The sequence below is a fragment of the Helicoverpa zea genome, chromosome 6 (genome assembly GCF_022581195.2).
Source record: "Helicoverpa zea isolate HzStark_Cry1AcR chromosome 6, ilHelZeax1.1, whole genome shotgun sequence".
NCBI lineage: Eukaryota > Metazoa > Arthropoda > Insecta > Lepidoptera > Noctuidae > Helicoverpa > Helicoverpa zea.
The window spans coordinates 9587201-9602058 of NC_061457.1; the positions used below are offsets into that span (position 1 = coordinate 9587201).

Sequence of the window (14858 nt, forward strand, 5' to 3'; positions counted from 1 at the left end):
CTCGAATAGTGCTCATTTGAAGGTAATCAATTGGAACGTAAGCAAAATTGCAAATGACGCAGTATTACCAGTATTACTCAATGCTATCAAGCTAAGTTCCGGTTACTACTTAACTATACAGGATTATATTATTATCAATAAAATTAAATACCTACCTGTTTGAAATTCTTGGATTTAAAAACAACGCGTGTGAAAAAACCGGTATTTAACTAAGAATTTTATTTATATAATTTCCCGTAATCATCTTATATTAGCTCGATATCTATGTACCTATAATGAGGAAAAGAAAATCATTTCTCTTAGGTACTTCGAACTAGCGGTAGGTGCTGTTACATGGTAACACTTTCATGTTTTAACTACTCAAAAAACCAAGCAACCGAGTAAAAGTTAACAAAACACTTAAACTTCTTAGTTATCTGATATATCACATTTCAACACTAACCGTGACACACTTGTTAAAGTAACTGCTTTGCCGTTAGTCATGTGTCAGTACTGAGAAAAAAATGTCTGATCCAGTTTTCAAAAGTAAACGGCCGGTGTTTATTGTTTTTACGGCGCTGCCGAAACTACAATTCCAAATAGAGATCGGCAAAAACTATTCCTGTTATAGCATTACCGGTTTTGATTATGACCTTCACAGTTAACTGTTAAATACACTCACGGTGGACCTTTTGCAACGGTTACTTTTACTGCAGTTAGACTAACAGGAAGCTGGCAAAACAATTACTGTTTTACACCATTGCATTGGGCAGTGTAAAAACTAATTGTTATTGTTCTTAATGAGATACTACCCGATTAAAAACTGTCATTAAATCGATTCCGATGAAATTGCGATGCGTTACAGGCTGTAAAGTAATTCTTAAATTGCCTGTAAACGACGAGTGCACAAAAACAATAATTAAGTGCTGAGCAATTTCCTTTTTATTAATGTACGTGTCAAGGATAGTTTCATCAGCTGAATAGTTAACGAGTGTTATAGCATAGTGGAGGAGAATAGCATTTCCATGTTTTGTTTGTTTGGGTCTTACAATTCGTCTTCCATTGTCCGCGCAGTTCACTTTCACCGCGAGTGACGTGCGCTTGCGCCGCGCTTCCACCGCTATTCATTTCGTGCTTTGTTACCATACTTCAAAACGAGAAACGGTTAGAGAGGTCTACTAACGCAATAAAAGTGATAACAGGATTGAATTGTTGCAAAACATTTTGTTGTATCAATGTCAAAAATCTTAGAAGATTATACTTATTTTAAATACTAGCTTCCGCCAGCGGCTTCTCCCGCGTGCTGTGTTGATAAAAAGTAGCCTATGTGTTAATCCAGGGTATCACCTATGTACATACCAAATTTCAACCAAATCGGTCCAACCGTTTTTGCGTGATTGAATAACAAACATACATCCATACATTCTCACAAACTTTCACATTTATAATATAAGTAGGATGTACAATTTTACGGGTGTTTAAGTTCATTAGCATTTATTTATTCGTCGTGTCTAGTTTAAAGGATGGAATACATCGCGCGAAGGTCAGAAGCAAAGTTAAAGATAAAATTCGCTTTGCCCAAGCAGTTCCTTTCTAGCTTCAATCTCGGTACCTATGTGACCTTATTGGTCACCCGCAGCGCTGGAACGACATAGATTTACGAGTTGCCAATTTGCAATTTTAATTGCCTATTTAGATTTCTAATTAACAAAATAATAAATTAGGTACCTACTTATAAAAATCAAATAGACATTGTCAAGGAAAACAAACAACCTGCTCAAAGTTGACTTTCAGCTGCACGATCGATTTTTTGCGCTCGGAAAGACCCAAGGGAATGCTTTGTGTAGAGCGGACCTGAAAGTGCATCAGCCTATTATTATGCTAAGCAGGTTGCAATAGGGTTAACGATTGCAATAGTCTTTAATGATGCACTCTTTGCCAATTGCCAATCATTACGTATGCACTGTCGCAGCCTTTTGACCGTTAACATCGTAAATGGCTTCAACAAGTGATAATCCATTTGATGCCGCTCTTTGTACCGTTTAAAGTCTTCCCACTCCACTACTTCGGAAAGTAGATCTCATTGTCGAAGTAACTACGCCATACATACGTAAACAAGGTTATTTATAATTCAACAAATACTTCACATCTCGTATTTTCTAGATTTTACATTTTATTCGGCTTATCACATTAAACTTGCTCGTAAATGTTTATAAAAATAAAAGTGTTATACGTTTCAGTTAACTTCGGTACCTACTCACCTACTATCTAATCTTGACAGGTTCAAAATAAACTCGTATTCGCTTGGGAGATAACTACGGGACGCTGATATTTTGGACAAAGTTAATGAGGTGGACGATCCCACTTTCTTCAAAGTAATGCTTTCCAAAGGCGACCTATTGTTCAAGGTGTCGCATCAATCAAATGGCCTGACTGACAACTGGATGCCGAAGCCCCACTACTTCGGTTACAGAAAATGCGTGATGGAAATACTTTTATCTACGCAAAACTTCGTCTATTTATGACATGGTTATTTAACTTAGCTCTTACTGTGGCTCAGGCGATTTCTATTATCACATTCATATAGCACAATCTTTAATATTAATAACGTTGTTCCTAGCAATAAATCTAAACTTAATCTTAAATTAGAGTATTTTTTCTAATATGCGACGTACCTACTGATTTGTATTCACGATCAAATTCTAGATTTTGGTTATCTACAGTTTTTCTTATAATCTCAAGGAAAACCCGTACCTAATAGATTTTGGTATTGTTACGTTACGTTAGCATGCCAATAGCCAATACAGGCGGTCTTATTTAGCCATCATTAGGCGCCGCTTATTATCCGTAACGATTATTAGCATCCGTAAGGATGTCGTAATCAAGTTCCATAAACCGACCGCTTTGATCGTAACCGACCGACTTATATTCCATCATGTTTCATACTGCTTTATTTATTTACATTCCTTGCAAACCGGCACGCATAGCCATCGAACTTCAAGATCGTTAGTTGGTTTATAATTAAATTATCCATTATCTATCTATTGAACGGTCTTCGGCTGCGGTGCGTGCCTGCAATCAAAACAATATTGAATCTGCAAGCTGTCCACCTTGAGCGTAAACATTCTAGGATTGGAACGTTTAGTCTGACATTTCCACAAAATGTCAGCATAATATGCACTTAGGACATCATGGATATTATTACACTTTGGTATTGCAATACAATTGCGATTAGGTGCTATCTATAAACTTTGGTTTATGATGTTGCACAAATAACTTTCCTGAATTGGTTTATCGTCTTTCGAAATCTGTCAAACGGCACACACCAGCTCTTCATTCCACAGTTATCGCTAAACAACAAGATACAAGATAGATATTTGGAATTCATTACAATGTAAATGAAGATAAAGTTCCAGTTAGAGATGTAATTAATACTAATTATAATAAAGTACCAGCTGATCCACAGGGTCAGCTCAGAATGTTCTCGCATTGTCAACTTAATCACCTTAATAACAATGTACTTTATTACAACAATGATAACTTAATTACGAAAATAGAATATTCAGCAATTAAATGAACTTGTTTTGATTACAATGCTGATGATGCTGATATTGCAGTGAAATAACAATGATCTCGTGATGACAGTGACATAATTTGATGCGATTGCTTAATTTTAGTGAGAACTGAATAAATAAGTGTTTCACAACTGCACTGTACTTACCGGGAAATATTACTGTAATAACGTCAGGTCGCGTCAGCATTACAAATCAATTAAGTGGAAGGAAATATTTTCTCCTGAGGTTACATCGTCTGGTAATGAATGTATTCGGTAATCCCGGTTACCTTAAGAAAACCACAAGATTATGGCCTCAATAGATAACTCTGAACCTTGACAGTTTTCACGCCATGTTTTGCGTCAGAAAGAGTATTAAATATTCTCGTTCAAAGTACGTAGCATAGAAAATTGTAACATTAGTTGATCTTAGCAACTCAAGGTCGTCGTTGCATTATTCATGTCCGCCAGTGATATCATACTCAATCCTACATAATATTCATTGTAGAATTGAGTGCCTACATGCGCAAAAGTGAGAAAGTCAATTGATTATTACTTGCCATGACGAACTGGTAATTTTTAATTTTGAAATGGGTATCTAAAAGAACTCTCTCTTCAAGAACCGCTTTATGCATTATTTAAAATTGGTGATTATATGCATCAAGAGCTAAATTATATCACAGGGAAGTGTCAGCATTTCACAATAGTATGCAATCGATACTGGTCGTTATTTAACTAGTGTAAGCTAATTCTGCCGATTCTGCGTAAGAGTTGGCAACATCCTGGTGTTTCACCAAGCCGGGTGTCGCAGGTGATCTGATATTCCTGTAACTCGAGTATGTTGAAACCATTACTGGAAAGTGTTCCGGTCTGCCGGCCGGCGTCGCGTCGTCAGCGATGCTCAGGCGCACGTGTGGAAAATCGTCACAAAATAACCATATTCAGATTACCTACAGTAGCTTAGACATAGATATCTAAATGCGCATAATTTCATTGTTTTTGTCGACGGCGCGGCGGCTGTAATAGAATTTTCATGAGAATGAACAAACAAGATGGATTTTAGAATATTGTGTTACATGTCATGTCATTGTTTCAAAATAATGTAGGTATTGTGTAGCTTTATCCGACTGCTTAACTATGTAACTTATAACATTTTGTAAAGAGATTACATGAATGCTATGTAATCCAGTAATTAAGTCTGCTACAGACGTTCACTGAGGTGCAGGTGTGCGCGTTTACCAGGAAAGCTGGGAATTCCCTGCGTATTTGTATAAATATTTATAATTGTACAGGGTTTCTGGTGATGATGGTGTTACACGATACACTACTTCATTTAAGTCGATTGAATTTTGTAATGAGCAAAAACATTTAATACGGTGTATCAAAAACAGCAAAATACTCTTCTTATCCTCATGATATTTACTCGTGTTCTTTACTCAAGGTTTTCGTACGTGACTTGGAACAGGATACCGACGGAGGTTATACTTCAATGCACGACTTGCCAAAACTAATTTAATGTACAAACAGTCCCACGGTAATGCGACACTTTAAACTTTTCATCGGCGCCTGCCAATAAATTCTCAGACACTGTCTGTACGAAGAGAAACTATTAATTAACTCTAGATTTCCAGAAAGGCATTGCATGTGGAACTTTGTCGAGGATATAGAAATTATGCAATGCTTGTGTTAATCTAGGGCAGACTATATTTGTGGGACAATAAATTATTTTTCATCCCACCATCTCGGAAAGAGTAGTTTTACCCTTTGATATCTGAGCGCAAAAGCCGTTTTTATCCTCGAGAGCGGCAAAGTGATTTGAATTTAGAACATCGAGTGCAATACTCCATTTGTGACTATCTTGATAAGACTTTTTAAACAAATCCATATTAAACAAATAAAATACTGCTTAAAATAATTATTCAATTAATTAAGTATTTTTTATTACTGTTTTTACACAGATTTTTAACCTCGTTTCATTTTTAAACTGAGTTTTCAAATAAATGAACTTTAATAGGTACTTCTTTTTAATTTTTAACTCATATGTGCGCGCCATTTTGTTTTTTTTTTTGCATTTAGTAATTTCCTCGATGAGGTGGGATGAAAAGTTACGTGTTGCACTCGAGTGCAAAGATTTTTCACCTTGTGCTCTTTTGATTCCCTCGCTATCGCTCAGGATTCTAATTATTGAAACACTCGCTACGCTCGTGTTTCAATTTTAGAATCCTTCGCTTGCTCGGTCATCAAAATTGAGCCCGCGGTTAAAAAGCAACTTTGCACTCTTGTATAACAAATAACTATTGAAGACAAACTATATGCGGTACGTGATGTTTACCATCTCTTTAGCAGTCGGCTTCCTTTTTGCAGTTAGTTATGCCGACGTAGTTCAACACCGGGTTATAAATTAATCCTCACAGGGCAAGGAACACGAGTGCTACGTGCCTTCCGCTGTAAACTCGGTCCATGAGCCATAGCTTGCGGATTGTTCGGATTCCAATCTATCGGTCAAAGCCCTCTGTTTAAAGTCAATAATTAACCACACAATATTTACTGTCTTACTTCACTCATACATAATAAATACTTCGGCTCTGTTAAATATTTCGCGCTGAACGCAAGTGCACATTTTGAATTATACATTAGTCTCATACGTCATTCGATAGTTTTTATCGTGTTTTCTGTTTTTGTCAGATATCGTGCGTTCATTAGTTGGCGAGTTAACATTAAAACGTTATGTTGTAACCATGCAGTTCGTTGAACGTCTACAAAAATGTCTGGTTTAGCCCATTAAATTTGTCGTACACGATATGCAAGCAAGCGATCGAAACCCTTTATTAGCGTAATAAATATACACAATCTCATAAAACACGAATGCGGTGATCAAATCATATTTATTAGGCGTCATAAACTGATAAAGATAAAAATTTCATGGCATGTCAAAGTGTGTCGAAAGACGTTGCTAAGTTTGCGCAGATAACTCAAAAGTTCCGGCGTGCCTCAAGGGGCGAATAGCTCGGCCTCCTAAAGCCTGAGTCAGCGCCGTCTCACGTCAGTTCGTGCCTGCGGGACGTGGGATAAAATCGCTAACTTCCTTTTATAAATATCAATTTGGTTTTTGCAATAAATTGACCTTCCCGCGACTCATAAACGGTCATTCACGTTTCAGATTGCTGCAATTTTTATTACTCTTGGATGAAATCTACCAGATATTAGTTGGATATGGAAAAAAAACCATAACCAATTATAGAGTACTGTATGATTGGAATTCTCAGTCAAACTATGGTGAAAGGAACTTTATTGTCTACTTGGTGTTGCATAAGCTTACTGACCGTTCTAAAACATGACCGTACCATAATTCTTATTTTATGGTTCCTCCGTTTTGTCTAACTTCGAATGTAAATTATTTTAATGTTAGGTTACTTACAGGCTAGTGAACCAGTGAAGTGAAAGGCTGGTTGTTTTCTGAGTAGTCACAATCAATTGTCTCTTCAGGCAGGTGTCTTGCAACCACAAAAGCCTAAGCATGGGGATGCGGTGACATGAGTGAAGCATTTGACCTCCAGTCGCTCGCTTTCTTTGACCTATTAGAAATCGTGGCTCGTTCAACCTTCATGTACATTACTGCCACGATGGCCGTTAAGTTTAATAGGATCGTCACATCTATCTCCTTCAATTTCTTAGTAACGGTAATCTATTAGAGGAGAATGTAACAAAGATGTCAAGTGACACTGTTTGTATAGTGTATCCCTGTTCCAGTGCGTAGCAGATGGGCAATGAGTAAGAATTCGCAGCACGCACGTCTTATCGTACCTTAGTGATACGCGCGTTATCTTATCACTATTTATAGAAAAGACAAATAATTTCATTGTTCCTTTTATTACATTTGCCCATGTCCATATGTGGATAAAGTAAACGAGTAACAGATAAGTGCTACTTTGCTCTACAAAGAAAATAAAGAACACATTCACGTTTTTCCTTTTTAGCCAGCAGTAGATTAAAATGAGTAAGTACTAATCAATATACAGTTTAACATTTAATGTAGTAGATATCGTTTTAAAATTATTTTTAACTAGGTACTCAACACTTCATAAAGCAGACGCGAGATGTACAGAAAATTCTAAATGAGACTGAAGTGTCCTGTGTGAATCAAGTAGAGAAACCCAAAATATTTTATTACAAAAATATCTTAGGTTCTAAACTGCTTAAATGCCTCCCTAAAATAAGTACCTACGAATTGAGTAGAAAAAATCCTGTGCAGAAAAACCTCGAAAAGTAACAGTTACACGTGTTTTCCTGTTTTTTAAACATGACCTTAAGATGTGCGAAACAGGCATACCTGATAAAATTTTATTCGATCAATACTTTCAGTCTCCATTCCTTTCCAATAAGGATTAATCCAACCAGTTCCAAGCATTACTTAGCCGCTACAATTACCCGGAATAGCAAAGGTAATGTTATGAATTTAGTATTTAACGCGTCCGTCCGGGCCTAGGGGTGGCGGGTGCGCGCCGGGAAAACAAAAACAATGTAACGTAGAGATAGGTATGAGCGAGGGCGGCGGGCGGCGCGCGGCGTAGGCTGGCGCCGGCCGACAGTGCACGCTCGACGACCGACCCCGACGCGTGTGAACACTACGGCCGCGCATCTGCAACGCGCAGGATCGCCAAACTTACAATCGCTATCGCTTCTCTCCCGTGTTCCAACCAGGACACCCTAACTTCTTCAAGATTTTATACAGCATTGTGGAACGAAGATGCCCGTTGAAACGAAAATTAGCTTTTCGGGTGAGTCTAGTCTTCAGTTACCTTACCATGATTAGAGCTAGGCGAACATAGGCTAAAAGTTCGGCAACTTACATAATATTCCCATAAAACCACTTTTATATTTGACACTTTGTTGTACAAATATAGTGGATATTTTTGTTATGATTTTTAATGACAACCTGTTTGATGATAGGTAACTGAATCAATAATATCATCCACGTATTAAGTTTCAGGCTCATACAATATTATTTTTAACTTGATATCATAATGGCACTTCTCATAAATGCCTTAAATGGTTTTGTCTGATAATAAGCAATTTTAATTAAGTCCGTGATCCATGTAAATATTTTAACGATGCGATGTGCGCATTAATTTTATGCAATTTCAAATTCCTTGTACGCTCGTAAGTTGTTATGTTAGAATCGTGAACTGTCCGCACGCTAATGAGAAGGTGCTAAGTGCAAGAAACATAGTAAATAGACTATTCAGAATTGTGTTTCAAATCTGTTAGTTGTTGAAGGAAGACCCTTTTGGTTCATGGCCTTTCAGTATCGACATCCACACATTTAGCTATGATTTTTTTTGAATTGGAAGGTTAATCAAACACGCTATCACCCATCGATTAGAAAAAATTGTAACTAGTCTCCGGAAAACGCTTTATTATAATTAAAAAAATCAAACAAACCTGAATCTAGAATAAACATAAAAGAAAGGCATAGCATTAAAACAATTGCAGCTCCTTCATCGATTACTTTGTATACAAACATGATCGAATTTGTGGTAACAGTGACGTCTAGACGTGGATTTTAGAATCCAAACAAGTGTCAGGAATACAACGTTACAGTCAAAACAATGTGGTTTTCATATTCAGATTGAAACAGGCTCGTGACTTCAACATGATCTCATAGATTACTTGTCACGTAGCTGTTATTATAACTACTGTTCTTACACGTAGGTTCTGGTGGCATATTGAGGCTTTTGCACAAATTTAGAGAATCGACTCCAAAAATAGTGCTAATGTTGGCATTTGCATGCTTGTTGTCGCTGTTTATAGACGTCTTTATTACTGATATGACTCTCAAATTGTTGTCAACTTTCTCGATTTCTCTAGGACCCTCGCCTTGTTTTTAAGTGAAACGTTTATAATATCTTGTATGTATTTGTTTTCTTCTGATTCCATTAGCAGAAGCTTTCTTATAAACTTCAAAATTCCAATCTAATGTTGCTCAATGTTTTGAATATTATGATGGCAATATGTAAATTGTGGTCGTGATTTAGACGATAGTCTGGTTTTGTACTAAAAATGTTTTATTCATACGTAAGGGGATGATTTTCAGCAGGCGTCAAGTAATGAGATACTTAGTCTAGAATTTTGAGGTGATCATTTGCCTAATGAGTATCCTTAGCTCTAGTTACATGATAGAACGTAGTTAATGTCATTGCGTAATAGCTGAAATATTTTTGGGCATTAACAGTGGGGTTTAAAGGCGTGTCCGTGTAGTACGCCTCCCTCCACCTCCCCCCAGTGTTTGCCCTTGCGACCTCCCTGTGTAGCTGTGAAATACTGGCTAGAAAACTTCTTAAACAATTTGCATTTTTAACTCGAGCAACTGTTTCTTGCTCAGTTATTTTGTTGTCTGTGACTAGCTAAGTAATTTTGTTTTTTCGCTGCGACAAAAATAATGCAAATGCAAACACACGCATTATAATGCATGCGTTACCATTCATTGAATCAATGTTGGTGGTCGGCATAAATTTTCCCAAGCGTGCTTTTATTGTTAGACGTTTACCATGACCGCTGGTCCGATGCACTTATACTTGTTAGTCACTTAATGATTTTACTATTGCAGTGTCGCACGCACTTAACCTTGTTTGGTTAACTAGTTGACATGCCACATCGCAAACCATACTTGCATCCTGGCCTCGCCGGGGCCACATACAAATCATATCTACGGATCGTTGTCGCTGTAACCCTGTTCAACAGCATCAACCTAGTTCTACGATGACTTTGTTGTCTAAATTATTCAATTGTTTCAGGACAGGAAAAAGGATATGTTAATATCGTGTTTGTTACGTGTTTTATTTTATAAATTACTTCTCATTCTACAAAAAAATATCAGTTGTCATGCTCCTCTTTTGTTAACCTAATTCAAAGCAAAAACCTGCAAAATGCTGTGTACTCTATTCATCGTGTTCAGTATATCTATTACAGGACAACCTTGTTAATAGTTACGTAATAATATTGTTTTCTTTATCATTTTCTGTTCCATAGCGACACGTCATTTCCCTCGCCTAATGAAACGAGCTGTACCTTACCATTCAATCAAAGTGGTTATTGGTCATTAGAACATTAGTAACAAGCAGTGCCATAAAAATGTTTCTAAGTACAATTCAAGGGCACATATGTAGAACCTTAACGAACTAAAATACTAAAGATACAATATGAGTATGTGTATAATCAATGTTAATTAGTTCGCAGTATTTGTTATTCTACAGTGATCCAAGCTAGAAAAGTAACATACATGTTCTACCATAATAATAATGATTTATCGTAAAGATATCTTGCTGAATACTAACATTCTTATTATTGTACTTGTCTTGTTATTCCCATCATAGTAGTTTGATCTTTCCAAGAATCTTCCTCATTTCGCGTGTCCCATTTTCGGTGCGCTGGTCACGTCCCATGTGTTTGCGACGATAACATGTCAGCTTGCGTTAAGGTAAATGAAGTACCTGCCCTGTCAACATCCTGTCTCTTATCCTTATCGGAGATGTGCTCTTCGAGACAGAATCGCTCAATTACGTAGCTAGCATTGTTGTCGGTCAACCGTGGCGAAACTGCGGAACAGGTGTGACCTGCACTTTGCGTGATTTCCTTGCATAGCGAATAGACGTATCATCGTCTTGCATCCAAGTAGGTACTCGAATGTTCGAGGCTGCTGATATTTTCCTTATTTTGTATTCAACATTTAATCCTTCAATGTATTGTTTTTGTCGTCGCTTCGCTATAAATCAACCTGTCCAGGTGCTGCCTTGAACCATGGATTCAATTTCGCCTCGATAGCGATGCTTCTCAAGCGTATCAGACCGAGCCAAACATGTCTCGGTAATCAATCGACACTCAGCGGCTTGTCTTACATGATATTTTTATTATGAAATTGAGATGTATGCTTAATCGCAAACGGAGGTAACACGCCTCCACTATGCCGCAAATAATGAATAATTGCCTGCTCTCGTTATATCATCGTTTGGTTTAGGATATCGCGTAATACTAGTTACGGGACTATGTCCTCCATCTAAATCTATGTTGCTAAAGATACGACAGGATATCCCGTTTTTGCTTAGCTATCGTTACCATAACCATGTGGACGGATAGGCCTTATTGTTTGTGACGGGATGCATCTCACGTGGCTTTGTATGGGTCTGGGGCTACATCTTTTGACGTAATTTAATGTTCATTATTTTAAATTACCTCTCTCGGAGCGCTCGTCAATCACTTGACCAGTTTTTTTGCTGTCAGCGGCGCCACTTGATATTATTAAGAAACACTACTTAGTCAGCCAATTTTTATTACTGTTGTGCTGTAAATGTTGTTACGAAATTTCCTCGGACTTCGATTCATTGGTAAAGTTGTTAGCACGAAACTGTTACTGAGGAAATTGAATTAATTATGAACTTCCAGTATTTCTTCGTATAATAATTAAAAATACGTTTAGGTTCGTTTTGTCTGTATTTAAAGTTTCATGAAATGGTTTCTTTTTTTAACCAATCACGCAAGACCTTATTTTAAAATAAACTTAATCACTTGACAATAAATAAGAACTTGAGTTGAAAGAAGGCGGTTGAAATTAATCGCTTTACTGAAGTCTAAACAACATAGCAAAGCATGTTTTTGCGCAGTACAATTAAATACGTAAAGGCTGAGATCATAGATATGTCATGTATACTCGCTAGTGTACACTATTTTAGAGAATACTTGTGGAACAACCAGCTTGTGAAGGGCTACTAATGGCTAAAATTTTACGTAAATTCGCAGGTCTTTGTCACCGAACGAGCTTGCCAAGATAACTTTAATTGAGCTACCAAATATTGGGGAAGTTCTTGATCTGTTTTAAATAGTGGTTAGATCTGGAGTTCAGCCAAATATGACTCTACATTTCTAGATAATGCTTTACAGTATAGCACTTTTATAGAGTAGGTCGGAGACGTTCGGGTTATTTATAGCTGACGGTATCGGCGCCTGCTTGTCTAGACTATCCCGAATACTTTACTGGGATTTCCTCTGTTCTTCTGAATATTCGTGCAATTGCATTCATCTATTGAGAACTATACTAAACGTTTACTGAACAGTCTAATTCATATTTTAGTAAGCCCAGAGCTTTCCAATTGCGTTAGCTTTCTCGTCTTAACGAGTCATAAGTTTTGCTTAACAACCGATAACCTAATAGCTACAAACTGGAGCACTTTATCTACGCTGATTTATTGCTCTTCCGTCTTTATCCCCATGATTCATTGCTCATGGGCCGATATTCTTATCTAGGGATTGTTTAGGTGACATCTAGCTTAGGAAATTGGCTTTGGGATAAGATTGATTTAAATCTATTTCAGGTCTAGATGATTTCAGGTTTCTCCTCTACAGTATCCAATGTAGAAATGAAATATGTATTATAGTTAAACTTCACTACCCTTGACACTTCTAATAAAATATGTAGTTTTGAACGTGTCAGGGTCGGAGTCGGAGTATATTGAAAACTGGCACTAGTATTTAAGTATTTTTAGCAGAATTACAGGCGATAGGTCTGTACTGTACCTACGATACACACTATGTTTAATTAATCAGCCAGACGACTAAAGGACAGACTTAACGGTCCAACTGTCGTGAACACGAATCGTAACCCATTCAGCTTTACGTTGTGTCTATTTGTAGCACAAAAACAATAAATATATTGTGGTTTAGGCGTTACGTGAAGAACCATTAATGAGAATATTAGTAATACATGACGCAGTGCAAGCAGTATTAAAATGGTAATTGTAATTTTTATTCTTCAAGGTTGCATTGGTTGTAATGACTTGGTGACAAGTATTAATACGTGCCTTCTTTGTGCTAGCTAAATAATGAATCGTGCAAAGTTTCGTATACTTATAGTCTAATTCGAAAAAGGGCATCGTTTGTAGAAGATTCTGTACAAACATTTCTCTACAATCTGGTTTTAAAAGAAGCAGAGGCGTCATGTTAAATATTCCATCGACGTTTAGCACACAAGTTTACCTTAGCACGAATTATAAGCCATTTATAGGTAGGACAATACGCCCCCTTAACTTATTGTCAATATTGAACCAAATATATGAATTTCTTATCGACCGTATCGGAGCGTGCATTGTACATAGTTCCTCCATTATTATTTTAATCATTTTTCATTAATTATATTCTAGTACACTAATGGTCGTCTAGTACGAACTTTTTGGTCTTTATCATAAACAGTAAGATCGGTTCATCCAATCTCTATAATTTGGACCAGTAGCTACTTTCCTATCAATAATGAATAGATAAAATTTAAATATTTATGCTTAAATTAACTTAAGTTGATACAATTTACATCTAATTAATAATGTCTATGTGTCACAACTCCACTTATTTTACTTAAACATAGCCAATACAATTTGTAATTATCATAGACAGGTGTTAGCTTGGGTATGATGATTTTTGTAATCTATTATCTATTCATAGTGTAGGCGGCAGAACTTATGTAGACACGACAGTGTAAATTGCTCTATTGACAAAGCACTTACGTCAGCACTGTTTGAGGCGAACTCAAGTTCAAGGTATGTACAGAGTGCTTGGAAATTCCAATTTTCTATCGTGGTTTTCTTAAAGGAAATCTTTGCCATTAATGTTTATAAAGATAATATAGATTTTGCACCATAATAATTCTCTACTTGACACGTAACTTGTGCTAGTTTGTATAAACAGGTGGCAACCGAGGTTTCAATTCCATGTATCCATACCTCGAGCATGTAACACCGATGATTCACCTTGTTTACCTGCAGTACACATTTGCTAACGATCCTTTAGCCACGGATAAAGGGTTTGCCCCAGAATCTTCTCCGGCGAAACAAACTTATGCATACAAAGTTGATGTCATCATCATGCCATCAAGCGTGGTTTGAAAATTATCACGCGGGCGATTGTTTTGCATAGTTACCAAAATAGTAGTTGTTAGCACTTGTGTGTTAATTAGTAGCCTTAGCTATGATAAGTTGATCATAAATCCAAAGTGTTAGGTATGTATGGCATCGCGTGCTATCCAAACCTTAATATTGCTGCCTTAATGGATAGGTTATCTAGCGTACAGCACAGTAAGCAAAGATAATTTCAGTAATTTCCACGCCCTGCAAGCTTAGAGTTATTTGATGCATTTATCATGGGCCGAGATAGGCATCGGCATATCTGCAGCCGTGAGAACTTCGTGACTAGGCCCACACCTAACTGTTTCGCTTCTTGTAGTGCCAATGCCAGCTACACTACAGATATCAAGCGTAATAATACTATTAAAGGTTTCAAACGGTAT

The 14858-nt window shown here is 37.0% G+C and overlaps 1 protein-coding gene across 13 annotated transcripts in view; it reads left to right on the plus strand.

Moving 5' to 3' along the window:
- Positions 1-14858, plus strand: part of LOC124631257 (CAP-Gly domain-containing linker protein 1) — a 43352-nt gene that overhangs the window by 2798 nt on the left and 25696 nt on the right. For 2 of the 13 annotated variants that reach the window (XM_047165547.1, XM_047165548.1), the window contains exon 1: positions 8110-8310. The exons of 10 other annotated variants lie outside the window; for them this stretch is intronic. In XM_047165547.1, the coding sequence (XP_047021503.1) occupies positions 8280-8310 (31 nt within the window). In that variant the 5' untranslated portion in view covers positions 8110-8279. Of the gene's footprint in view, positions 1-8109; positions 8311-14858 lie in introns of those variants that run through there. One more of the 13 variants, XM_047165549.1, reaches the window with a different exon arrangement.